This window comes from Chelon labrosus (assembly GCF_963514085.1).
Source record: "Chelon labrosus genome assembly, chromosome: 14".
In the NCBI taxonomy this organism is placed as follows: Eukaryota; Metazoa; Chordata; class Actinopteri; order Mugiliformes; family Mugilidae; genus Chelon; species Chelon labrosus.
Genome location: NC_140347.1, coordinates 13812882 through 13838404, shown reverse-complemented (window position 1 = coordinate 13838404; position 25523 = coordinate 13812882). Strand labels below are relative to the sequence as shown.

The 25523-nt window shown below is 44.2% G+C and overlaps 2 protein-coding genes across 3 annotated transcripts; one reads left to right on the top strand and one right to left on the bottom strand.

Moving 5' to 3' along the window:
* Positions 1 to 6527: 6527 nt before the first annotated feature.
* cep57l1 (centrosomal protein 57, like 1) lies at positions 6528 to 11529 on the top strand. The gene is made up of 11 exons (XM_084559872.1): positions 6528 to 6694; positions 7168 to 7333; positions 7437 to 7616; positions 7706 to 7827; positions 8972 to 9085; positions 9234 to 9311; positions 9428 to 9514; positions 9604 to 9675; positions 9769 to 10025; positions 10105 to 10249; positions 10597 to 11529. Exons 1-11 carry the CDS (start codon positions 6674 to 6676, stop codon positions 10813 to 10815), a joined length of 1461 nt encoding a protein of 486 aa, XP_084415998.1. The 5' UTR covers positions 6528 to 6673; the 3' UTR covers positions 10816 to 11529.
* A 2174-nt stretch (positions 11530 to 13703) lies between these two features.
* Positions 13704 to 25104, bottom strand: cd164 (CD164 molecule, sialomucin). 2 transcript variants are annotated; one of them, XM_084559807.1, is made up of 6 exons: positions 24884 to 25104; positions 24154 to 24225; positions 19332 to 19394; positions 18847 to 18960; positions 17516 to 17599; positions 13704 to 17426 (listed from the first exon to the last, which is right to left on the bottom strand). In XM_084559807.1, the coding sequence occupies exons 1-6, from the start codon at positions 24951 to 24953 to the stop codon at positions 17260 to 17262; spliced, it is 570 nt and encodes a 189-aa protein (XP_084415933.1). In that variant the 5' UTR covers positions 24954 to 25104; the 3' UTR covers positions 13704 to 17259. The 2 variants fall into 2 exon arrangements, with proteins under 2 accessions (XP_084415933.1, XP_084415934.1); XM_084559808.1 differs by lacking the exon at positions 18847 to 18960.
* Positions 25105 to 25523: the final 419 nt, after the last annotated feature.

Genomic DNA, 25523 nt, shown 5'->3' with positions numbered 1-25523 from the left:
TTACACCAAAACTTGGAAGTGCATTAGGAACAGGGCTATGAGGCGTGAAGACAAACAGGTGAGACGAAGCAAAGAAAAGCCTTAAGTGGCCACAGTTTCACTGCAACATCTAGCTTCGTCTAGCGCAGACAACGCTCACACCCACCCACCGACTCCAGCTCCTATCACCACTCTGCCCAGCTGGCTGCAGCTGTAAATCCGGAGCTTTATTTCTCTATCACGTCCTCCATAGCCACAGAGTGTTTCAGCGTATAGTTAGTGTGCTAAAGGTCACTGCTTGCTGCTGCTGCTGCTGCTGCCTTCTCTACCCCCTCGCTGTGCAATTTGTCTGACCTGGTTTGAGCAGAGATTGCCCATAATCCAGCAGATCTGTCCACACCGCAGGCCTCCCGTGGGCCCTCAATTTATTTGCACGGCAAGCAGAGGTAGCCCCGAGAGGATTCAAGGCACGCACGCAAACACAAACGCACCCGCACACATTATGTCACGCTCATAAAGACAAAGACAGGTACAAAATATGTACACAACAAGGACGGGGGCACGAACTTTCTGTCACGGTGACAGTGAGCAAAAACTTGTAACGAGCTGGAGTTTACAAGTGGACTTTGACTCAGCCTTCTCAGAAAAGCCGTATTGTATGTGTCCACACTCCCGCCTGTCAAGGTTGACAAGTTTGTTTATAAAGCTTAACCAAAGCCGTGCCACCACCGAAACGGGCTTGCACAGACAAGCAGGCTTCTGAGGAAAAAACCTGAACTCTAATCAATCGCAAACGATGCAACGCAAGCTAAAAGGACTCAGTCAAAGCGGCACGATGCGTCAAAATTAAACCATCTGAGAAGCTGTGAGGCAGAACTACGTATACTTAAGCATTGTGTTTGTTTAGCGATACATATTTCAGCCTTGACGTTAAAGGGCCATCAGAGGTCTTTTGACTTAATTAATCGCACATAGGTGTTTATTACGAGTCCATAATTAGCCTTAAGAAACAAGGAGCAGCAAACGCTTACACCATCCTCTACCTTTGGCTTTCTTGCGGAGATTGTAGAGAGACTGTAGTTCCACAAACAAAATGAATGACTTTTTGTAGTGAAAGCTCACAGATTTGCTCCCAGATGGCGACTGCACTTACTCATTACAAACACGACGGTTCCTTGCAACACCAGAAACATATAAAGCTCAACTGCAGCTTCCTTGCAAACGAGCAGCTACAATTTACTAATGAGAGTCGGCCCGCATTGCTAGAGGACCACACGAACAAAGACCTGGGCTGACTCGAATCCAAAGAGACACTAAGTCCACTTGGTATTCAATTTGCGACTTAATCGACTGATCTAAGTCCCGTGGGCTGTGGATGTCGAGCACATCTCTGTGGATCCGAGCAGCACCGGCCCGCATCACAGGAGCAGGTTGATCTTGTGAGAGTAGCTCTTAATTCAACAATGGTGCAATTACATAACACAAAGAAACCCCTCTCTGTCTCTGTCTCTGTCTCTGTCCGGCCGCCCAATACTGGGATTCTTTCATCCAGCGAGGGAACACGGTGGCCGAAGAGTCAGTCGATGGAGTCTGCCCACGCCTTTCATAGACTCCGAACAAACACTTGCTATTGTCCCTCTTGCTTCGCGTGCATGTGCATGTGCATGTTTGGCTGTGCCCACCTTTATCTATACGCGTTAGATCAATAAGGCTCAGCAGGCCTTCATAAGCCCCTGGGTGACCCTCTGATGGCGTCTCCTCCTGTTGACGGCATTCACAGCGTCGCAACTGGTAAGCAATTTTGACCCTTGTTCACCCTGGGACACCCTCACACATAAACGGCTTATGGGAACCTGACCCCTTCCCCCTCCCCTCCCCTCCCCTCCCCTCTGCACGTAAAACCTTATTTTCAACCACGACCCCGTAACCTCTGACCCCTGCGACTCAGAAACATTAGGCACAACACAACATCGCAAACGGTCAAGTGCACGAGTCTGTTCCACAAGTATCAGTGATTAGTTTATGGTTTGAAATGTCCGGTGCCGCACACTTTAAGCACCAGTTATGTTAATTAACATGCTTTGAAGGCTGATACCTATAACTTACAGGTGTTCTTAGCTTCAGTAAGGGAGTAAAGAAGTGTATTTTCTACCATATTAAGGTAGTTTAGTCACATGCTTTGTTCTTTTTTATATTTAATCATCTATTTTTAACCTTCCTGCAGACCAGGACGCTTATTCCTTTCATCCAATACCACAGAGCTGGTGAAAAGCATCAAATTCATACGCACACTGCGGCGGCAAACTAGCAGAATACTGCTCCATGTTGAGATTTTGTGGCCCATGAGTGTGTTAGCGTCTCCCCGGGGGAAAGAAAGTGGAAAGGAGAATGTGCACGGAAGGTCGGACAAGAGGATGGAGGACAAGGAGAGCAGGAGGCCTTCTAGAGGACATGAGGAAAAGACGGTCTGTGCGTTCAAAGATTTTGTCTTTAATCGGCGGATCTGGTGGATTTAGAGTTCTGTCTGAGCCGAAGCCCCCCCTCCCTTAACCCCCTTCCATCCCTGACAACGTGAGAAAGGTGTCTGTGTGTGTGTCGGGGAGGGGGGTCTTCAACCGTGGGACCAGAACGACACAAGCTACCACACTGGGCTCATAAATGCTGCCTTTGGCAAGCCCTCCGCAAATGCAGCTTAGCATAATTCAAAAATACCAGACGGTGTGTACTGTGGTGCGCCGCTAAACCCACAAAAGCAGCTTTCTCCCTCTCTCATCACTCTTCGCCCCTCTCCTCCATCTTCCAAAATCACTTCCGCACAAACAGGAATTAATGCCGCGGCCAAACAGTCGCTTACCTCGGAATAACAACGTGTCAGACCATCAAAAGTTGCTGGGGGGGGTTAGCGTTTGTTTGTTATTAGGGGATTTATTAAGTGGAACAGGCCACAGCTAACACCGCACTAAACCCAGGATAAATGCAGTATTTGGACCTTTACTAATAGGAAAAATGCAGCCGTGAATATCTATTTGTTTGTTGACCTGCAGGATTACAACGGTGTTTAGCAGGAATCCGAACAGCCCGAATTAAAGATCTAAAATTGAGGGGAACGCTGTGAAATCAGTGACAATAATATCAAAATAAAAACCGGTGTTGTTTTGAGGTGATATAGGTTGTGTTGACTGGGTTGAAAGTTAAAAAAAGGGTGGAAATCGTGGGTGTTACATCAGCGTGATGTTGATAAATGCAGGGCGTTGGGTTTTTTTTTGTATTTTCAGTAAATACGACGAGCTTTGGGAAAATACCCACATATGCGCACTGCCTACCTCACTGTGAGGTTGTGAATAGGATCTGTTGTGCACATTTAAAAAGTCACGAGCTACGAAAACCTTTTTTTTTCTGCGTTTTAATCAGTGTTACAGTCTATATGTGGCATTTATAATAAACTGCTTTTGCGCAGTAACAAGAGGAGCGTCACCGGTGTTCATCGGGGAGAAACAGTGAAGACACTTAAACTCTCTATTCTATTGATAATTTGCAATTAAGGCAATCTTGAAATGTTAGGTTATTCTACCTTTATGTTAACTGTAAGACATTTAGACCACGAAATAGACACATGAAAATTTAAAAACCTAAAATGTGATGCTTTTTAACTAAACTGCAACATACTAAATGTTTGCTGTTCACACTGCATGTGTCTAAGAAAAGCTTGAAAGCAGTGGTGTTATTTTCTTTTTATTATATCATCTCATCTCTAACATTAAAGATGCAAATACAGTTTGTGGTGGAAAGTTAGACTGTTGACAGTTGTTTATTCTAGACTCCACCATATAATTAATTGAGGATGTGGTTGAGAGATTGGCTGCATTTAAGCCAATAATGAGTTCACGTTGTCTCATTGTGCCGCTAACTACAAGCCAGTTGACAAAACACGCTTTAGTCTTGGTGAGCCCACGACTCAACCACAGTGTTTGCAATGCTTATGGGGAGGTGAAGAGAGGACGGTGGCAGATGGCAGCAGCAGCAGCAGCAGAACAACACAACAAACACCAGCGTTGGAGGAGTGTCGTTGTAAATAATAGGAATCTCCCACCTGGACGGCCCGTAGAAGTCGAATGCAGCGCTCCCTGATGTCTTCAAAGGGACAGCGCTTGGAGAGCATGAGAAGGTGAGCCAGGATGTCGTTCAGGTCACTGCTGGGAGGGCTCCCCGAGGCCGGGGGTGAGGGGGCCAGCGCCGGTATGGGCTTGATGGCCTCCACTTTTCTCATGACCTCCTGGCAGATGTTCTCCATCGCTTCGGTCCTGGAGCTGGCATCCCGGCTGGCCAGCCTGTCCCATCTCCCCAGAGACTCCTGGTCCTGCACCTCCATCATTTCACGTAGGACTAAAGTTTGTGCTGTCTTACAACGGGCTATGGACAAATGACATGACGAGACAGTCTTTAACATGTTCTGCTCCGTCTTTGGACATAACATCCTCTACGTATACATCCATTTTCATATCTTAACACATGTTGTGTGTCTTGTGATCAAAAAAATCAAATAAAAAAGTGCTTATGGTTGAAATAAACAACCAGAAATGTACGTTTTTGAAAGATACAGAACATGAGATACTCGACAAATGAAAGTGCTTCCTCACAGTGATGCAAAACTCTATTACAAAACATAAACAGTTCTTTTTTTGGCAAGACCCTTGTAAGGAAATCTTGCAGGGAGCAAATTCAACACATTTCCATGCACCAGTAAATGTGCATGCATGTGCCACTTTGTAAAAAACAGACCACGTTGCCTGATTTCGTACTTTTAAATAGCTTAAGCAGAATCTGCACATCTCATGCCACTTAATTATTAATTACACTATTTGGTCTGTTACCAACTTCCAAAAAAAAAAAAAAAGCAAATAGGCAGTCACAGTCAGAGTAATGCATGCACCTTTTCCTTTTATTTGAATGTTAATTCAACATGTCGCGGTAAAAAAAATAAAAAATGAGAAACGGACAAACAGGATGTCAGTGAAGTCCATTCAATCTGCCCGTCACTTGTTTTTCAAGGCTTTCAAGCTGCCCGTTAACAAAGACTCAAGTAAAGTGCAACGGAAACGCGGTGAAAACAGCATTCCCACGCACAAACCTGTCACTGAGAGGCAAAAAGTAAAAGTGTCACTCTCAAATACTCACTTTATCCACATTCTTTGGTGCAGGCTTTCTGCTTCGGGACGCCTCGTCTCAGCACTACTAACCAGCAACCAGCAAACGTTAGTCCCAGGGCTCCAACGGTAGGCGGCAACAACTTGAGGGAAAAAGGTTTGATTGGCAGAAGCGGCTAGCCAATAAGCGCAGCCCGTGAGCGTTCGAGGGCGGCGCCGTGAGGAATCTGACACGTGATTGGCCAGCGGGGAGTTGCCGTCCTCGCGGGGGAAGGCTTTGTGGGAGTTGGATTTTTTTAGTTCGGTGTTTGTTTTAAAGGGGCAGCGCTTCACAACTACATCTCCCGTCGTGCGTTTCGTCTACAGCAGCCCCCCCCCCCCTCCTCTTTCTCTTGTTTATCAGAAATGTCTGAGACTCTGAGACAGTGAGAAAAACAGCCAGAGGAGAAAGAAAGGTGGAGATGTTGTATATTACCATTTTTTATTTAAATAATTTGTATTTAACTGCCACTGAAACGGTAATAAAAGGAAAAAAAACAAGATATGATGCCAATATCTGCAAGCCTGCAGCAGATTATTTGCATACTGCTGTGCAAATGTTGACAGTGTGATTGATTTACTCACTGAAAACACTGCACGGTTTATGGTACGAATGTATATGGTACTAAAGCATGAGTGATCAGAAAAGTGCCAACAAACAGACACACATCAGTGGAATGTGAACAGGTATGCACAATATAGTTCAGGTGCTCATTTTGCGTATTGCAAGGTGGTTATTTACCTAGAGAAACAACTACTCTGTCCAATGTCGAAGGAGTTTTTTCGGAGGATCTGTATGCCATGTTTGTGTGACACATCAAAATAAGTGCATTATATTTTACAGGTCAACATCAGATGACTGTGTCCTCAGTGTGTCTGTAAATGTTTGACTTACGTTGACTACTGGTTAGCTGGTATAAATGTGTCCAAAATAGATGCAATTTAATTTATTTAATAAATAATTAAATAAATAAATAAAGGTATAGGGTTATTATTATAATATCCAGTGAGCAATGACACTACATATCATGGATTTACTTAATAAATATAGTTCTGAGAAGAGAAAGTGTGTGTCAAAATGTAAATCTGCATTATGTGGTGTAGGTGTTGACTATTTTTTGAGGGGGAACAAAAAATGTTGATTGTGAAATTAGCCTATAATTACTATTTGCTGTACTTTTTCTTAATTATCTACATTATTCAAAAAAATAAAAAATAATATCAGGTGTTTCCATTTAACTTGAACAACACTGTGAAAGTCTGGAACAATCTGTGGAGGTGGAGGAGGAAACTGTGCGCAGGCGGAACCACAGCGAGGAGGGCGGCAAAGGGGAGGGAAATTTAAAAAGTGCGGACCTTCTGGTGGCGACAGGACCGCTGAGTCGGTTGAAGTAGAAGTCAGTTGACAAGCGCTATAAAATAATTTACAAGCATCACAACACGCGGCCCGAGATCGTTAAACACAAGCATATGATTAGTCTGGAAACGATCCTCACCCTTTATGTCCCAAAATGGAGACCTACCGCGATCAGGTAACGTTCTGAAATGAGCCGTTGGCTGCTAATGTGGCTAACAGGTTAGCTTAGCTATGTTTATTTCTTCAAGTAGCCGTTAGCTGTTAGGTTAACGAAAGGCTGCTTTAATTTGGGGTTTTTTATTACATTTATATAGCTGACTAACGAGTTGTAAATCCTGTTAATGCTTTAGCGACTGTTATAAAATATGTTTTTATAGCCGTTTTGACATTTAGAAGCAAAACATCAGACTTGACTTGAAATACCTGGAAAGAAAACTGCTTCAGACAGCGTTTAAACTGTGCACCAATAATTATTTTTGTCCAGAAAAGGCTCCAGACACACATTTAAGAACTTGCTGGGTTTTTTTTTGTTTATATTACTGTAAGTTGAGCACCTTTTCTTATTGGGGTGTGTGAGACTAAACTCATATATGTATATATAACAGCTGATAATGAAACTATTTAACTTTTTCATCATCCTGTCTCCAGATTTTAGATTCACCCTCCAAAAACAGCTACATTGGGAGCTACTACCAGCCTCCAGACAGGATGCTACCACTGTCAAGACAGCTGGACCCACACTCACCTGCCAGCGTGGACGCACAGAGCTCCGGCCTTGAGGCGTCTCAGGCCAAACCTGGTGTCGACGGCAGAGGTATGGCGCAGCTCGTACAGTACGTCAAGCTGCTCGTCCAATGCAGTGTCCTATTATGCCGGCTACCTACCGTGTTACAGTGTTGTTGTCAACTCCTCCTCAGCTGTTGTTGAAGCGCTGAAGACCCTCCAGGAGAAAATCAGGCGGCTCGAGCTGGAAAGGAAGCAAGCGGAGAAGAGCTTCCAGCAGTTCTCCCGTGACGCTCACAAGCGTCAGCAGGTCACTGCATCGCAAGGTCAAGCGGCAACCAGCCTGCCCGAGACGGATAACTCCTCCAGGAATGGTAAAGAAGGAAGCCTCTGCACTTTAGTGGGATCTGGAAATGTTCTCTCAGATGTTGGGAAAGTGCAAATTATGTTATTATTATTACAGAGGTGGATTCGAAACTGCAGTCTGCAGAGGCTCGCTGTAAGGTCCTTGAGAAGCAGCTGGACTACATGAGGAAAATGGTTGAAAATGCCAAGAAGGAGAGATATGTCCTAATGGAAAATCAGGTACCCTAGTAGGGTAAAACTTCTCTCTCTTTCTTTCTGTAAAACTGGTTGATTTTATCCACAGAAGCAGAGAACATCCGTGCTTGCCGATATTTTGTCGTTGCCGCGAGTGAGCTAATTATTTTGTCATATTTGAGATACAGAAGCTCATTTCCATCATAAAATAAAAAGGTATTTCTCTCCTATAGAGAGCCGAAGTCCCGCCCCTCTACTTCCGGGTTATGGGACCTATCTTTCGAAAAAATATGAACGGCAGTCTATGGTGAGATCATAATTATTTTTTGGTCCCGTTCGAATTGTGGCATGAATTTCACATATGATGTGTGTGGATTTAAAAGATAATTTTTCACGTCAAGAGATAAATCATTTGACGTAAATAAGCTGAACAACATTAGGTTCTCTATGAGATCGCTTAGTGAACTACATCTCTCGTCTGAGAACTATGGCTGTCTCCTTGTTGAGCTTTACCGTCTTCTTCCAGGACGAAGGCAGAAGCATCAAACGAGGTGAAAATCATTATAAATCGGGTCATGTCGAGAGCTGTAGTCACACGAAGGGAGTTTTGGTCGGTTCTGTACGCGCCAGCATGCGGGACTTGTAGTTCGTTTCATTACGTATTTTCCATAGCGTTTTACTGAACTATCTTGCGACAAACTGTGACATTCTTGACATGTAAAATCATTTTTTTATTCTGAAAAACAACATATGTATAATCCAAGACACAATTCGATCGGGACCAGAAAATAATTTATCTTTCGCCATAGACTGCCGTTCATATTTTTTTCGAAAGATAGGTCCCATAACCCGGAAGTAGAAGGGCGGGACTTCGGCTCTCTATTATTGAAGCAAGAAGATGGGAGTTGGTAAACCCTCTCATCTTCTGTAAAACTATATTGTCTGCTCTCAGATCCTCCATCAGCAGGCATGGCAGCAACCTTGAAGGCTGAATTCAGGTGTAATCAGCTGCCTTTCTAGCCTGAAAAAACAGCTTTGATTGTATTTTTACATAAAATTACCTCTTGCACTAAAGGATAACACATTATATTTATGTGTTAACACTCTAGTTGTCTGGTTAATTTTAATTCCTGGCATTCCTGGATGTAAGCGGCATATGTGTGTCTCTTTCCTTTTTACTGCACTCTAGGCCTCTCTGCAGAGCCAACAGTCAAGAGGCTCAAACAGCCAAACTCAGCGGGAGAAGCTGGAGAAACTTGAGTCCGAGTGCCTTAAATTGAGCAGAACCCAAACTCTAGCAGAGGTAACTCAAGGTTTTCCAATCCATTTCACTGTCCAGTACTAATGTCCAATACCTGCCTACCCATTATTCATAAATCTAAACACTCATCATCAGAAGGCGAGCTGTGCGTTCACTATTTTAGTTTGAGTTGGCTGTGATAAACTTTCAGATGAAGCTCGCCATTCTGGAGCAGAGACTACTAAAAGAAGAGCACGAGCGTAAGCTTGTGCAGGAAAAGGCGGATGAGGTCAGTCCAAGTCCGTTCATTCTTGGTAGAAAACTGTTGTAATGGCAAATGCTTCTGTATCACTCTGATTACTCTAGGTTGTGATTTTAACTGTCGTGTTATTCCCGTGTTAACAGCTTCAGAGGGAGTTGGATATCAACCTTAGATTGTCTGTGCCAACTACTGAAGAAACAAAGCCAAAGAAGAAAACAAAAAAGACCAAGGTACGTTTCTTTCTGGTAAAGCTGGTGTTTAGTTAGTGAGACAAATATTTATCTGGACGTAGCGCTGATGACATCTTTCTCTTTGTCAGAAAACCTCGAAGCAGAATGAGTTGGCATCTGGCAGCCCAAGGCGCAAAAAGATGCCCTTTGTTGCAGGAACAGTAAGTCAACTCTGCACTATTATTATTCGTTATTCATTATTATTTCAATTTCTTTTTTGACTGATTTTATTTCTGTCTGTTTATCCACCACAGTCGACTAGCCCGAGCCATTCGGTCCACGCCAACGTGCAAAGCATCCTTCACATGATGAAGCACCACCAGCCGCAGCTCTGCGAACGAGTGAGCGCTCTTCACAAGTCGGCCTGCGGAGCCAAGAAAAGCCTCCAGAAGGACTTTTCTCCATCTTCACCTGCTTTCCAGAAGCCTGACAGCTTGCCTGCAGATCAGTCGCTGAGCTCGTTGTCTGACCTGCTCTTGGCTCTGCAGGATGAGCTGGGACAGATGAGCTTGTGTGTATTTTATTTATTCCTTCCCTCCGCATTTTCTTTGAACATTTATTAATCTTTAAACATTTTATTTTTTTGTCAGTGAGCATCAGGAGTTGGTGCGTCAGATAGAGGCAACAGAGCATCGGGAGCAGAGGCAAGAGCTGCAGAGAGAACTCGAGAGGCTGGTCATGAGGATGGAGGAAAAAGGAACTCAGATCACGAAGCTCCGCAAACACCAGCAGACGGTATGGGAACAGTAAAGTACTTTTTGGAAAAAGAGTGAATGACTAAAAGACTTGTTTTATATCCTCTGGCTAAAATATCCCAGAGCTCACCTGAAATTTGCATTTAAGCTGTGCACCTGCGACCAAGACTTGCTACGTCACAGCTACTTTGGAAGCCACTAGGCCCTCGCTGGATAAACACTGAGAGTGACTTTCAACGATGTAGGGGATAGCTTGTGACCAGTAGATGAACAGACAAAGTTATTAGTACACCCCTGTGTCTGTAGGGGATCATTAGTAGGCCCACTGTCTGTTTAAAGCTTCAGCTGACACATAATTATGTCGGCGTGTCTCCTGCTCATTCACAGGTGCAGAAGCTGACCCAGAGCCAATCATGCGCCCGGGAACACGCGGCCAAGAAGCCGAGTGGGATCAAGCCACCTGTTCCATCCCCCGTTAAGGCCAAACAGAAAGGAACGAAAGGTATGACGACGACGACGACGACGCCACACAACCTGCAGCTGCTCAGAGAGACCCAGAAGTTCAGAAGCAGCCTAAAACAAGACGACCTGTCCTGGGAAACATGAACGTCTCTGAAAGGGCCTTTTCTGTGCGCTTGCTTTTGACGCTACAGCTGGACTAAGCACAAGACTCCCCTTTGGCTCCAGCAGCCTAGTTTTCCTCTTGTCTTCAAACAAGCCCGCGAGATATTTTTGGTAACAAATTAAAGAGGGAATAAAGTGTTTTACACAGGACTTTACGTGTCATGCTAGTGCCTATTAAGAAGCGGGTGGCTGAATTAAATCAAGTATTTGCACATAACAGGGTGTTTTTATACGGTGTTGTTTATGAACCTTGGCCTGCTGCTCCTTGATGTAAATGAAGTGTCAAATGGTGTCTCAAATCAAGCAGGATTAAATGATTTTTAGGTTATTTTAATAAAGTTTATTCTCTCTACCTACTCTTCTTTTTGTTCTCACACGCCAACAGTTTCTATTTTTTGAGATGACACAGGATCAACCACTAGGTGGCAGCATTTAGCCATCATTTCTTCACCGCACTAAAGGCTTTTTCACCTTTTTGAAAAGTCATAATACTGCATTTATAATAATAAATCATTATACATGCGGTGTATGTCTCCCCTCGGACTCACAAAGCGTCCAGCAGAGATGGACCTAAATGTGTTGTAATCTTTGTTTCAGCAGCGAGCAGCCCAGCTGTGTAAATGCAGCCACGACCACAGGTCAAACGGATGTGGGGTTGTTTTTTTAGCAGGAAGAACAGCTTTTGGACACACACAACCAAAAACAGCTCTGTGCTCTCTTTAAATTCAACTAGCCCTGGTGATTTTGCTGGTCACTTGACAGGACACATGTCTCACATGCCTGACACTTTTTTTTTTCTGTTTGCTTATTTGAGTCAGGCACCTTTTTATGGGATGAATTGCCACGTGGGAAAATCCCTTCCTTGTTTTTGTCTTCTCGTTATCTGTATTTCTTATGTCATCGGGTCCCGTTTTTGATACACGAGGCATTTCGACCTTATCTCAAGTCACTCCCTCACAAATAGCTCCAGCTGCAACTTAAACGTGCTGCGGCAGTCGTAAATTAATCACTGCAACGATAAAAAAGCGAATTCCTCATTTCAGTTTGACGAATGAAGACAACAGAGAGCTGTTGTTGTTGGTTTCAGCGTTTCAGGTCATTATGTGGCCAACGTTGCTTGGTATTCTTGGTATGATACGGAGTTCACTGCGTGGTTAAATGGACTGAGCTGGTGTTTGCAAGAGAAAGAGAGAGAGAGGCTTAAACCTAATGCATTGTTGCTGTGTGCTCCCATATTAGATTACAGAGCACTGACTGGGCACGACAATCAGGTTAGCAGAGGCAAGCCGAGATCCCTCCGTGCCCACATATACAAGCGTCTCTGTCCGCTCTCCTCCTGACCACGCAACTTTGATACCTTGTGACTGCGCGCCCTTCTCTTTGTCCTGAGTGGCAGTGGTGTGTTCAGAGAGGTGGGCATGAGTCAGTGTCAGGCATTTTGAGAAGACTGCCTACAAACAGCCAGTCCATTTGACTTTAAATAAAGATTATTGAGATAAGTCTGTTGTGTAATATGCCTTTCTTTAGATGTTGTTGAGAATTAGCATCCTCGTTGTGTGGACACAAGTTTGGTTAGTCGGCAAAAAGTAGGCCGACAATAGGATTTTCATTTCAAAAGAGCTGTACAAACAAGATACAGAATAAGGTTGCCATCTGCTTTTTGGGACACGTAAAGAATGAGAAGAATTGGAGGAGGGGGTGTTGTCTTTTTCCTGAACTGTCTTTGTTTCTGGGAAACTCTGGGTCGCCGGAACAGTCTGCTCAGCACAAACGCACGCGTCGTACAAACACGTCTCATTCAAGAATGAAGTGATTCACGCGTAGTACGTGATCGCTTAACGTTTCCCTTAGAGCGTCCAGTTTTTTTTCCCCAACATAAGCAAAACCTCGCCGTGACCTTATAGGAGCGGACTCTGTGTCCCGTCCTGGAAAGGGAAACAAACAGGTTTTCGACCAGAGGGGTGGTTTATTTGGTTTTGTCGACTGGTTTATAAACCAATGTCAGCTTTAATGACCGTTTGCACGGGGGCTGCGATAAACTTAGCACTCGGTTGCTTGTGACAGTAAATTTTAACATTAAGTGATTGAGCAACCTGGTGGCGGCAGTCCGACGCGTTGGGCAATGTTCTGTTCAACTTTGTGCGGTGCCGTAAGAGACCGTGCCCACTCTTGCACCCTTGTATTCCTTGATGGCGGTGTCCTCTTTTAGCGGGACAGTAGACCCTGCTACAAAGCGTAAGGTGTTGACTTGGTCTCAATGCAATCGTAGAGCATCTGTGGGATGAGGCCCCTGCTGCTAACGTCGTGGCGCCAGATACCACTGCGCACCTTCAGAGGGCCTAGAGGAGTCCATGCCTTTAGGAGTCAGGCCAGTTTTGGGAGCAGAAAGGAGGAGGACCTGCACTACATCAGGGGCTGGATGTCATATTATTGTCGGGCTGTGTGTACGTACATAGGTCAAAGTTGGGTGCTAACGTCTCCATAAAGGTCAGGAGATTCATTTAGTTTTTTTTTGCTTGCAACCTCTTGGACTATGCATCGTTTACTCTGTGTTACGAACACGTATTTTCATTTAGATAACTGCCTCTACGTAGATAAATGGATACCGTAAACACTTCTCTGCTTCAACATGGGCATTTGTTGACCTGCTATTAGTTGCGCACGCAGACACACAGAGGGCAAGACAAAGGGATAACCAGAACTTGATACACCACCTTTTGTTGTCCGGGGCAACTGGCCTTTTCAACTGTAACCGTGGCAACGGAGCTCCAAGGGCCCTGCCTGTGTGTGTATCGTCGTCGTCGCCGTCGTCGTCCCACTCATGTAAATTTCAAGCTCGGAGGAAGTTAACAACACGGCTCGATTTGTTTAACAATATTCAAACTTTATTGGTTGTGAAACTAAAAGGCCAACAAATAAAAAGGAGGAGAAATAAAAAAAAAAAAGGGAACGAAAGTAAGCACAAAACATTTCAAGTTGGCATTGTGGCACCTGCAAGTGTCTACGTATGTATGGCTGTGTGTGTGTGTGTGTGTGTGTGTGTGTGTTATAGTGAGGGGGGCGAGAGGAAAACCACAACTCGTACCTACTAAGACTGACGGCCTCTATCAGAACAGGTTTTAAGATATGGCACTATACTCAGTGTGTGCACTTGAAGCCACAAGGTAAAGGAGGAAATCAAAAAGAAAAAAAAAAAAAAAAGGCCCGTTACTCATGAGTCTGAGTTGAACGCTGCAGGCCGAAAACTTATACGAGACGCTCTCTGTGACTCGAGCGCAATTTGGATTCTGCGTTCAAAAATTCAAATCCTGCTGCACAGGAAGTAAGTCGTCCTCTGTAACATTTGCAAATAACCAAAGAGACCGTGTGACCGTCTGCAGAAAGGAGGAAATGTCGCAATCGACAACACTGTGGAGGTCTGTGACTGTGGTTTACGGCATTACTGCTGAGTTGTTTCTATTTCAACGAGCTGAGCTGGTGAGAAGGGGTCCAGGCTACAAACAGGCCGCGTCTACTTCAAACCTGCACCATTCATCTGATTTATAAACATTCAAGCAGCATTTATAATGTGATTGGACATTACGCTTCTAAAGCAGCCGGGCTGTTGCCTGGACAGCTTGTCACTAACGCGCTCCGATCAGGAAGTTAAGGCTGGGTGTGACGAAACAAGACATGTAAGCAGAATACAACGCAGAAAAATCACATGATTTTGGAGGGGAGGGGAGGAGGGAAGGGGAGGGGAGGGGGCCTGAAAGTGCTTGACTGAAAGAGTCCCGTTGATTTACCGTTTAATACATGTGGCGTCTCGTTTTACAATACAACTACGTATGGTGATCAACTGAATAAGGCACTTTTCCTCGGGGAGGTGCGGGGCATGAGTTGGCGGCCTGCGGGAGAAGTCGCGCAAACACAATGGACGTCGAGGCATCCGCGGGATACCAGGCGTGTTTTGTTTTGGGCGACATGTGATGGCTGTGTTCTTAAGGAATGCAGCCACCACGTTTAAAAAAAAAAAAAAGCAGCAGACCACTCAACAGCTGCGGCAGGAAAAAAAAACAAAAAACTCAAATATTTCTCTTAATTAGGGGCGTTAGGGACTCCACATGCAGAGAGAGTGAACAAATGTGCGCAGCTAAGGCAAAACTCTGTAGCCTACCTGACACACTTGGCTCTTTGGGCTTTAGCCTAATGCCACCAGGTGACTGTAGGTTAAAAGGCGTGTTAATGGTGAGCAGCAGAAAAACGTGTAATCCCTAAAATCATACAGGCAAAAAAAAAGAAAAGAAACATCTGCACTGGATGTGCTGTTCGCGGTCATACAAAACAAGGTGATTATTCATCTGTTATCTAGTAATATTCAAGACTATTTCTACAAGCAGTTCTTCTTCTTTTTTTTTTCTTCCTTTTTTTTTTTTTTTTTTTGGCTGAACCATGAAAACATTTTACAAAGGCAACGTTACAAAACAAAGCTCGTCAGTGCAATGCTCAATTTCCATGCCAAAACTGAGGACTTTGGCTTAATGCACACCGTTTCAAGGCATTCGTTTCAACTAGCGTGTGGGCTAATCACAAATAATCGAGTGGTTTGGTAAGTGTATCTAAATCCCTAAGAGCAAATGCAACAGGAAAAGGGTGAACGATCACAGCTCCAAGCGTCTGGCATGCAACAATGAGGAGAGGGAGAGAAACGTAACATTCCTGCGACGAGCAAAATGTTCTGATAAACAATTCTTCATTTGGCCTTTCCTTAAGTATACACCTAGAACGAAAAGAAAAAAAAAAAGGAGATGGCTATGTACAGGAGGGAGAGGAAAAAAAAAGATAAAATTAAAACAATCACAGTTAGCAGCGAGCTAATTAGAGGACTGGACGTGAGCTTTAGCACACCTAGCTGTAGCGACTCTTCATTCACAATCCTCTGCTTTACATGGCAGAAATCAGGAGCCGCACTGCTCCTCGGACGCACTTGTTAAGTTAAACCCAATTTAGTTTTCTTTAAAGGTACACTCAGGTTCATCGCACCTAAGAAGCCTTAAGTTTCCTTCCAGCTCGTCGTTTTGAAGCACGTCACAGTTTATAACTCTGAAACATGAACGGTGAGGCGGGAGGAAACTTGGGAGGCGGCGTTAGACGCTATAAATCTGAAATTATCTCTGCTAAGTCACCAGTGAGCGAGATGACTGTGGTTTTCATGCACTGAATATATTCCTCTTCTTCTGTACCTACAGGAGGAAAAAAAAAAAAAAAAGTCCTGACTGACCGAGGCCCTTTGAGCGATAACTATCTTCCATAATCTTGAACAAATAAAGAAGGAAAAAGGCTCTTCAGTCCAGCTGTGATGCTACGGTTCTTACCAATATCAGCACCGCGATACCATTCTTACAAACTAACGACGACACTCGGGCCACGACCAGAAAGACTCAATCTCTTCTTTTTCCTCCTCTCTCTCTATCTCTTTAAGTCATACTGGACATTAAAGGCACTTCACTGCTCTCGCTGTCCACATCAAGAAAGGTGCATGCCGTTATTCTAATCTCCCCAATACTCTATTTTACACATCAAACTAATTCAGAAATATTCAACAATCATTCATGCCGACCCCCTTTGGACTACTCTGAAGAAAGGGGAGGGGTCGGCTCCACGTTAGCAACCCGAGACTCCGTGTCAGTAAAGATCAGAAACAAATGTTTGGGGGGGGATTTAAAGGTCGTGAAATGAACATGATACATAACTTATTGCACTGAGCTCCTCTTGCGTTGGGTGAAAGATTTCCCGGGAGAATTCGACAGCACAAACCGAATGATTGGGCGTTGCTTTTACGCCCCCTTTTGTAAGTAACCCCTCCTCTTATACATCATCTATGAACACAAACACACCACAACAGCTCCGCGCAGGGGGGGGGAAAGAAGGAAAACTCGCAATTTAAACGGGCTAAAAAAGCAACGCCGAATCATTGCGTCCGTCGCTTTTAAGAGTGGCCGTGAACTCAAACAGCGTTTCCGAATTGAGATTTAAAAAGAAATGATGTGAATGTTACCTCACTTTGCGGCTGTAACACTCCCGAGCGTCAAAAAATAAGGCTGCGCCGTATGTATGGCTAATTCTTCAGCTCTCATGTGATGTGGTTAAATGAGAAAGCATGAGGAGAGGGGCTGTAAATAACACAACCCCCCTCCACCACCCACCAAATCACTCACTAAACGCCTCGTCGCTGGAGATCTGTTCAAAGAGTCGGTGTGAGGTGAAGTATCCTACATACAGGCATGCATGGGGGGCCTTAATACGGACAACACAGTGGCACAAATGTTGAAAATCAAATTTAAAATAAAAAAACCCAAAACACTGTTTGAGTCCACCCTGATGAGCACGTGCTGAGTGGGGCGTTTTCTCTCAAAGGTCGGAGGGGATCGGTCGAATGCGGCCACTTCAAAGGGTGTGGTAATTGCGGTCCTTGGACTTGCAGAATTTGTAGAGGAAGAAGATCACGGCCTGCAGGCCCAGGACCAGCACGATGCCGCCAATGAAGCTCGCCGCATCGAAGGTGGAGTTCTTGTGGGGGGCGGGTGACGGGGTAGATGGCTTCATTGTTCCGCCTGAAACATAAAGGCAGCGGAGATCATTCACCGGTTTATTCACGGACATCGGCGGACAGGGTTTCTCAGCAGCAACATCTCAGACTAACCTGAAGTAGTTGTAGAACCTGGAGAAGCTGTAGACGTATTGGTGGGCTTATGAGTTGGTGCAACAGTGGTTGAAGTCCCGTTGGCTGTAGTTGAAGCGAGAACACATCCGTCATCCTTTCGACAAGTACGTTATATGATATTTTTCAAGTTTTAATCCTTAAGATTTCATTCCTGATTGATCTGGGGGCGTCAGTCGGCAACAAATAACCGTTTTCAGTGCAGCCAAACGTATTCACTGGGGTCAAAGTGTATCTAAAAACAAAGGCAGCTGGACCCGTTTGACTTTCCTTGAAGACGTCTCATCGCTCATTCAAGCGCCTGGACAAGTGGTGAAACTGAAACTAACTAAGGTGCGTTCGTGCATTACACGTTGCAAATAGTTCTCTGCACGGATCCCTGGCAAAGACCCTGCAAACTGGATTGGATTTCTGCGCTTGGAACGAGTCAGGTTTGGACGTACCGTGTTTCTAAACACGGGTCTAGAGCCTCGACAACAAGAACTTAATATTGAAGGCACTTTGGCGGAGTGGTTTGCAGCAAGGAATGGTTCAGACTGGTCAAGTACTTGTGGCTGATGGACTAATCCCTGGACTAGCTTGTAAAATGCAATTTCAGTTGTTTGAATCCACTTTTCTCTTTTCCAGCACTGCCTCACATAGTAGTAGTAGTAGTAGTAAGAAATAGTAAATCCCAATAAACAGATGCATGGCTTGAATTTCCTCCATACGTCCTGCGCCAAAGACCGTGAAACCAGAAGAGCTGCTACTGACTGGTAGGATAGTGGATCGTGTTGAGGACAGTTTATTCATTCTAGATAATCGTGTGGTTGTAAAAATGCTGTTGTTCAAATTAGATAAAAACGAGAAGTGCCTTCAGGACTTCTGGTTTTCTTTTCACGCACTTTCCGTTTCGAGCCAATTAGAGTGATCTCTCTCTAACCAACTCGGTCCGCCAACATGAGTCCGACCAGTGCCGACGGTGTGGGCTACATGGTGGGAAAAAAAAACTACACTGACAGACAGCCCGACCCCAGATAACATGCTTCGTGGTCCTAAACGTTCTGGGCGCTCTGGGGTGGAAACGAGGCTCCACAGGAAAAGCTCCTCTAATGAGAGCAGATAACAAAATGTAAATACACAAAGATGGCTACGGCTGAAAGCTGAGATCATAACAAGCGTCAAAATCAACTTCATGAAGCTCTTAAGGATTATAACTTTGTGAGATCTCAGCAAATGATATTAATAAGCCCGCTTCAACATGGACAGCACAGACTACAACAGGGACTACGGAAGTTTTTTTTTTTTTTTTTGGGGGGGGGGGGGGAGGTTACCTGTGGTGCTGCTGTTAGAGGTGGTGGTGGTGACAGTGGTATTGGGGGAAACACTAGTGAGGGAAGTAGCCGAGGTATGGGTAGGTGCAGGCTTGGCTGTTGAGGTTGGCGAAGCTGGACAGGGGGAACACACACACCAAGACGTGGTGTGAAGAGAGGAAAGCAAGAAGAAGCACCCGAACAACAACGCAGAAACAAAGACAAACAACAGTCACTTATTATACCTCCTGAACGGGTTAGAACAATTTTCTTTTGGACAAAGACAGATAAGAGAAAAGACCCCAAGTGATGAGATTTACCATTAGCTATCACCACAGAGTCTATCTAGACCCAAGAAGAATCTGCAGAAAATTTACTTTTCTATACATGTATAAAAAAAATCATAATAATAATCTGCTGATTCTCTTAAGGCCTAAACAAATGTATTAATATAAATTGATCATTTCCACTCTGGCTTTAAAACCCACTGCGTTGTTAAGACTTACCCGAGCAGGTCTGGTTCTGGCAGGTGCCATTGTTTAATGTAGCGTTAACACAAGTGGCAGTGGCTGAAAGACACAAAAACAAAAACATACATATCAACAAACGAACCGCTGATGTCTTTACACTGAATCTGTGCAGTGAAGTAGTTAAACCACGCGACGAGCAGCGGAGCAACTCTCGCTCCTTATCTCCTCCACAGCAGGAAGGTCAGAGCAGTTGTTGTGCCCACACAGCGCCCGCATCCTGCACGTGAACCGATGGCGTCCCTTCTATCCGGCTTCTTTTATCAAAGCATTTGATCATTTTTTTTAAAGTCTGAAACCCGTTCGTCTTTTTTTTCCTCCCCCAGCACTGAATAATTTAATAGTTCAGCTAAAGCAGCCTCAGTGAATATGAGGATATATTAATTAAAAGCAGGATTGAAAACTATACTTCATTACAACTCTAATTAAAATAAATAAGTGAAGGAACAGAGGCATCATCAGGAAAAGTTGCCTCATGTATTTGAAGCCTGATATCTTCCAGAAGTATAACGTATCATAGAATCGTATTAACTATGTATGAACTTGCTGGAAGCATTTTCGATACCGAGCTCCTTTTGCGCCGTCAAAATATATAATATCGCAATTATAATCACACACGCACTTGCCAAAACATTAAGTACACAATGTTCAGTTCATGCTGAAGCAGTGTAAGAAAGGTTGTAATTCAACTGTGTGATAATTTTGTAGGATGTAGTTTGTGGTGCTGTTAAACTGGACTGAATTAAACGCAAAAGTGTATCCGTTGTTTAGCCTAGCCCTCTGACTAAAATGGGGGTTGTCAAAAATAATAGAAATAGTTTAAAACAAATGCTCGTGAAGCTCAGATTTAGTGCTGGATTGTTGTATCAGACTGCATTAGGGTGTACCTAATAAAATGGCGAGTGAGTGCATATATATTAATAATGTTAATATTATATAAACATGTAGCAGTTTAATACTGAGCTCCTATTAATCTGCCACAATACATTATAATAGAAAGTCACCAATAGAAAGAGAGATTAAAAATAATAATACTGATGCCGAGTTCATGAACTGATTAAATGTACTTGGTTCAGTCAGTCTACTGAGTCATGGTCTGATCATTTAGGTGTATTCTGTTTAAAGACGTTGATCCGAGTAATCATTAACCCTGACAGAAAGGGACTTTGCCCGGATGTCAAGTCTTTTCCAGTCACAAATACGCCAGCTGTTTTCTTTTTACAAGCGTCCAAGAAGTGACGGCTGATTTATAAACACGATCAACAAGCGGGGGGGGAGAGAAGTCAATGCGTCCCTGTCTATGTCACACTGACGAACGGATGAGTCACGGTGACCGTCAGCACCTTGTGACTATGGATTGTTTTCACACCGGGTTATATACGCTGCACACTTTACAGCTGTTGTTTGAGCCAAGACGTCATCGGGTTTTATACATATATATAAAACAAAAAGACATCCACACTAAAAGAATCTGAGTAATCTGCCTCATACTTCCTTCATGACAACAAACCTATCAATATAATATTTAAATATGCGTAATATATAGCATATGTGTGACCACCAAGATAATTTTTCAGTAATAAACCGATGGCTTCTGCTCCTACAATGTGAAAAATATTCCTTCTTTACAATCAGATATCCAAACTACAGTACATTTTCAGTACTTTCAGACACATCGCACACACAAAAAACAGCTATTTTTATGTGTACCAATATATTGTATAAAACCATAACACCTCACAAATGTCAAGTAGTCTCAAAGTGTAGAAATACGTCTCCCACAAAGCTTCAGTGACAGTTAAATCTGGTGACGGGAAAGGGACGATAAAGTACTTTGTCCTCATCTTTGTGTAAAAAAAAGACGGAAAAATATTTTAAAAATGCTGCTCTTGAATTTGTTTATGGGAGTACAGTACATGGAGGCCTTATCGTCCTCAGTGCGGGAACATCATAAAGGGAAGTGCGCGCGCTCGCCCGCCGTAGACGCACCTGGTGCTGTTAAAAACGCCTTCCTACACCTTCCCTGCTTGTCGTGCAATTACCCGGAGCAACCCAAGCTAATGCCTCCCACCAGATGGCCGCCCATAAATTACAGATAACTTCTAACACTAAATAAGCACAAAGCAATTGTTGGAGGCATCTTTTGGCCGTCTCCAAATAAGGCCAAAAATGAGTCACGGGCTCGTGTTAACAGTTTCCACTGCTCACAGGGCTGTGTTTTGTGGTTGTATCGCGCTATGGGTACTTGTGCAATGGCTGTAGATACAAGAAAGCACCAGTTTCAACAGCAGTTTAGGTTGCAGATTTTCTAGTTTGAGATTGATGGGGGTATTTGTTAGCTATCTGTATGTTTTCACCATTTGCCTGGCAGTTTATTCTCAGGAAGGAAATCAGATGTGAAAATAATTTGCCTCACATAGGCTAGAAACTTAATGACTCATTTTTAACTGTGATTATCAAGATCAAGTAAATTCGAAAGTACCGGCTGCCTCAGTTTTCACGCACCTCATGCCATGTGACGTGACACTGTGATCTATGTACGTTAAACCTTGTGGAAAGAAGTTTTTTTTTACTCTCATCAAATAGGTCAGGGTGATGTTATCTCGCAGGCAGCTGTGAAAGGTAGCACTCCCTCTCACCCCTTCTCCAAAACGGCGACATGATCACCACGTGGTTCATCTGACAGGCCCTCGCGCTCACCACAGAAAAGAAAAAAAAAAAAATCAGCCTCCCAGTTCGAGAGCACTCAACCAGCTTTGTCCCAAGACTGCAGCCCGTACTTAAAGACGCTGCAGAGCCTGAGTGTACACGTGTAAAGTGCTTAAACAACAGCCGGCGGGGAAATGTGCTTCCGACGCCAAAGGCTTTGTTTACACAAAATCCCTAAACCAAAGATAAATCTGGCGGTGACAATACGGTAGGAGCTCCTGCTCGCTACAGCTGCGTGGTTATGCTACAGTGCTCCAGAAGAGCCACCTCCGCTGGCCAGAACTGACCTTTACAGTTTTTTTTTTTGCTAACTTGAAATGGGTGAGCCATTCCTGAGCTTGGGAAAGAGTTAGCTGCAGACTTAGTGGGTGTGTGTTTGTGAGGTAAACAGTCGGTGGTGCTATGACACTCAAGTTAGTTATTTGTTCTGCAAGTAAAGTAAGGAGTGTCTTCGGGAAGTCAGACGTCACATTTTCCAGTTCTTATCTTGTTAAAATGAGGTGTAAAACAACTGCTAATCAATTCTTGCATAAAAAACTGTGTGGACTAACACTTAGCAAGGAGGCAAACTTTTTGATTTATTTTCCTTGTGTCTGAAGGCGAGGTATTATTTCCACCGGTGCATAAAAAAACAAAAGTAACTGTAAACCCGGAGAGGCCCTTGAGACACACAAGGAACCTACCAATCCAGTCTAGCCTGACTCTGAAAAGAGACACATCCCACCTGTCCTGTTCAACCACTCAATAAAACACTGAGCAATGTCTCATCAAAGGGCAGATTAACATTCGGAGACAAAGCAGCAGCGGGAGGAGGGTGTGGATTCACCAAATCCCAATATAGTCTCTCCTGGAGAGAATCAGAGCGGAAGCTGTCAGTGTTGTAACACCTGTGGCTGTTTCACTAAATTTAACTGTCACAGGGGCTTGGCTTACTGATTCTGGATTTACCGGACCAGCCTGTGACACAGTTACGAGCATCTTTTGTCACTTGAGCCGAAAGGAAGCTGAAATTTAAGTCTTTATCACTTGTTACAAACTGAGCCAGAGGCATATATATGACAAGACCAGCACTGAAGTAATCTTTTGACCAATCTGCACACTCCTTTCCTTTCCTTTCCTTTTCACTCGTTCCGTTATCCTCCGCTTCCTTCAGTTTCCCCGCACGACGATATCGCAGGCATCCTGCCACACATCCGCTCTCTTCCTCTCCTGTTCCGTCTTTTTCGCAATCGCCAGAGGCCAGCCTGACTGCAGATAATGAACCGGTCCAGAATAATGCCCTCAAATTAAAGCCCCAGAGGGCCTTCGCTTACGAGGAGTTTCACCCAAGATTTTACCCAGTCGGGTGCTTTCCAAGTGTGATCATGCAATTTCATCCACATCCGATTGATCTTCTGTGATAATGCCGCAGTTTCGAGATAAAATATCACGCCGATTGAGCTCCGCTTTACCCGTAAAACCTCTGACCATATTTCCTGACACTGGTAAGAGTGTGAAAACAAGAAGCTTGTCCCCTGAACTACTTTAAAAAAAAAAAAAAAAAACACCAAACCACAGTAGGGGCACGCAACAAACAACAGAGAACCGTTGGGTGACTCAGGAAACAATCTGTCAAGCCAAATAAGGCGTCTTTCTAATCGCTACCAGCAGAAATTGAGATTAAAAAAAAATACCACAGCAACATATCTGCCCTGTGATAGTGAAGTCAGATTTCTCACAGTCAAGACAACTCATGTTTAGAAGAAAATAACACAAATATAAGGGCAGCCAAATCAAAATCAGACCTACAATGGGACTATTAAAAAACATACGCAACGGTAGGAAACTGTGGCTTCTGCACAATTCAACCCAGCCTCAGCTTGTAAACGTAATTTACTCCCAACTCAGCCAACTTCAGATCCACACAGCGCCGGTCAGCGCATGCGACAAGACTGAGGACCTGCTTGGATTTTAGGGAAATTGGCTTGACGTCATCTGAAAGTCTGCCTCCGCCGCCATACTATTTGGCACGATTCAGGACACACACACACACACAAAAAGACACACAACCTCTCCCTCTCCCTTTCCACAACCTGCCACTCATTATACTCACGTGTCGTGCAATTAGCCCAGACGCAGTCGCTGAGGGCTCCACAGGCCTCACATGCCAAGCCGGAACATCCATCTGGAAAGAAATCAGATTCACTCATGGTCATTTTGGAAAATTAACTTCCTACATGCAACAGAAAATGAAACCACTCTACAGGAGGCTGCTGGACAAAAACAAAAAAGACGTCCAAGTTGCAGTGTTGAACCTTGGAGGGCAAATAAAATGCAAATTAAAAAAAAAAGCAGGGCATTACAGTGTAATAATAAACCTCCCAGTGTGGCAACAACTGAGGCGTTTGCAATGCAAGGCTGTTACATAACGAGCTGATCTGAACTCTGATCTGCTGGATATGACAATTCACAATTCAGCCCTCTCACAGTCGAGCCCTGTGTCCTCTAATGTGTCCACATAATGGCACAAATATAACAGATAAACAATGGGGGGAATGTCAGGTTACACTGGGTGCTAGCATGCTAACGCGTTAGCAACTTGCTGGTGGATATATAAAGCTGGATATAATATACAACCTGCCCCCCCCCTCCCCCTCAATAAAAATGAGTATTTATTTTATGTAAACAATAAAAACGTTAAAGTGGCAACTGTGAATGTTAAATGGTGGCGTCCAGGAGGAGCTGGGGTGTCTTAAAATGGAGCCACGGAGGCATGGTGAAGTCAGTTTACCTTAGCTAAAGGAGGCTAGCCGCTAGCTATGATGAGAGGTCGCCAAACTTACCTGAGTCTGTGGCGGCGGCTGCGCCAATCAGAGCCAGCGCCACGGCGAAAAACACCACCTTCACGTACATGACTGAGGCCAACTTATTGCGTGGAGTGTTTCCTAACAAAGAGGAGATTGAGAGGCGAGTCTGCTCGGGGAGCGTCGGGAGGTGAGACTTCACGGAGATTTCACGGCTTCCTCAGCCGAGTTGCGATTGTGGTTGGTGGCTGGTGGCTGCTGCTGCTGCTGCTGCTGCTCGCTAGCTCGACACTTCCTACTTGACAGGTCATGTGGCACTTCTTCTTCTTACAGGGGAGGGGTGAGACAGAAAGAAAAAATCATATAACTGAGCGTACACGTCAAAAGGAAGGACACATATACACACCTCCGATTGGCTTAGACAAACATACCTGGTGCAAATAACTTTACACCTAAAGGAGGATTATACCCCCTGTGATTTAACAGCTGAATCTACACTGTCTTGTCTACTGAAAACAAATGCTTTATAATATAACATGTCTGAATTAAATCTTCATTAAACCCTCATTCAATTATTTACATACACCTGATCAGGCATGACATTATGACCACCTTCCTAATATTGTGCAGGTGTCCCTTGTGCCTCCAAAAACAGTTTTGACTCATCAAAGAATGGACA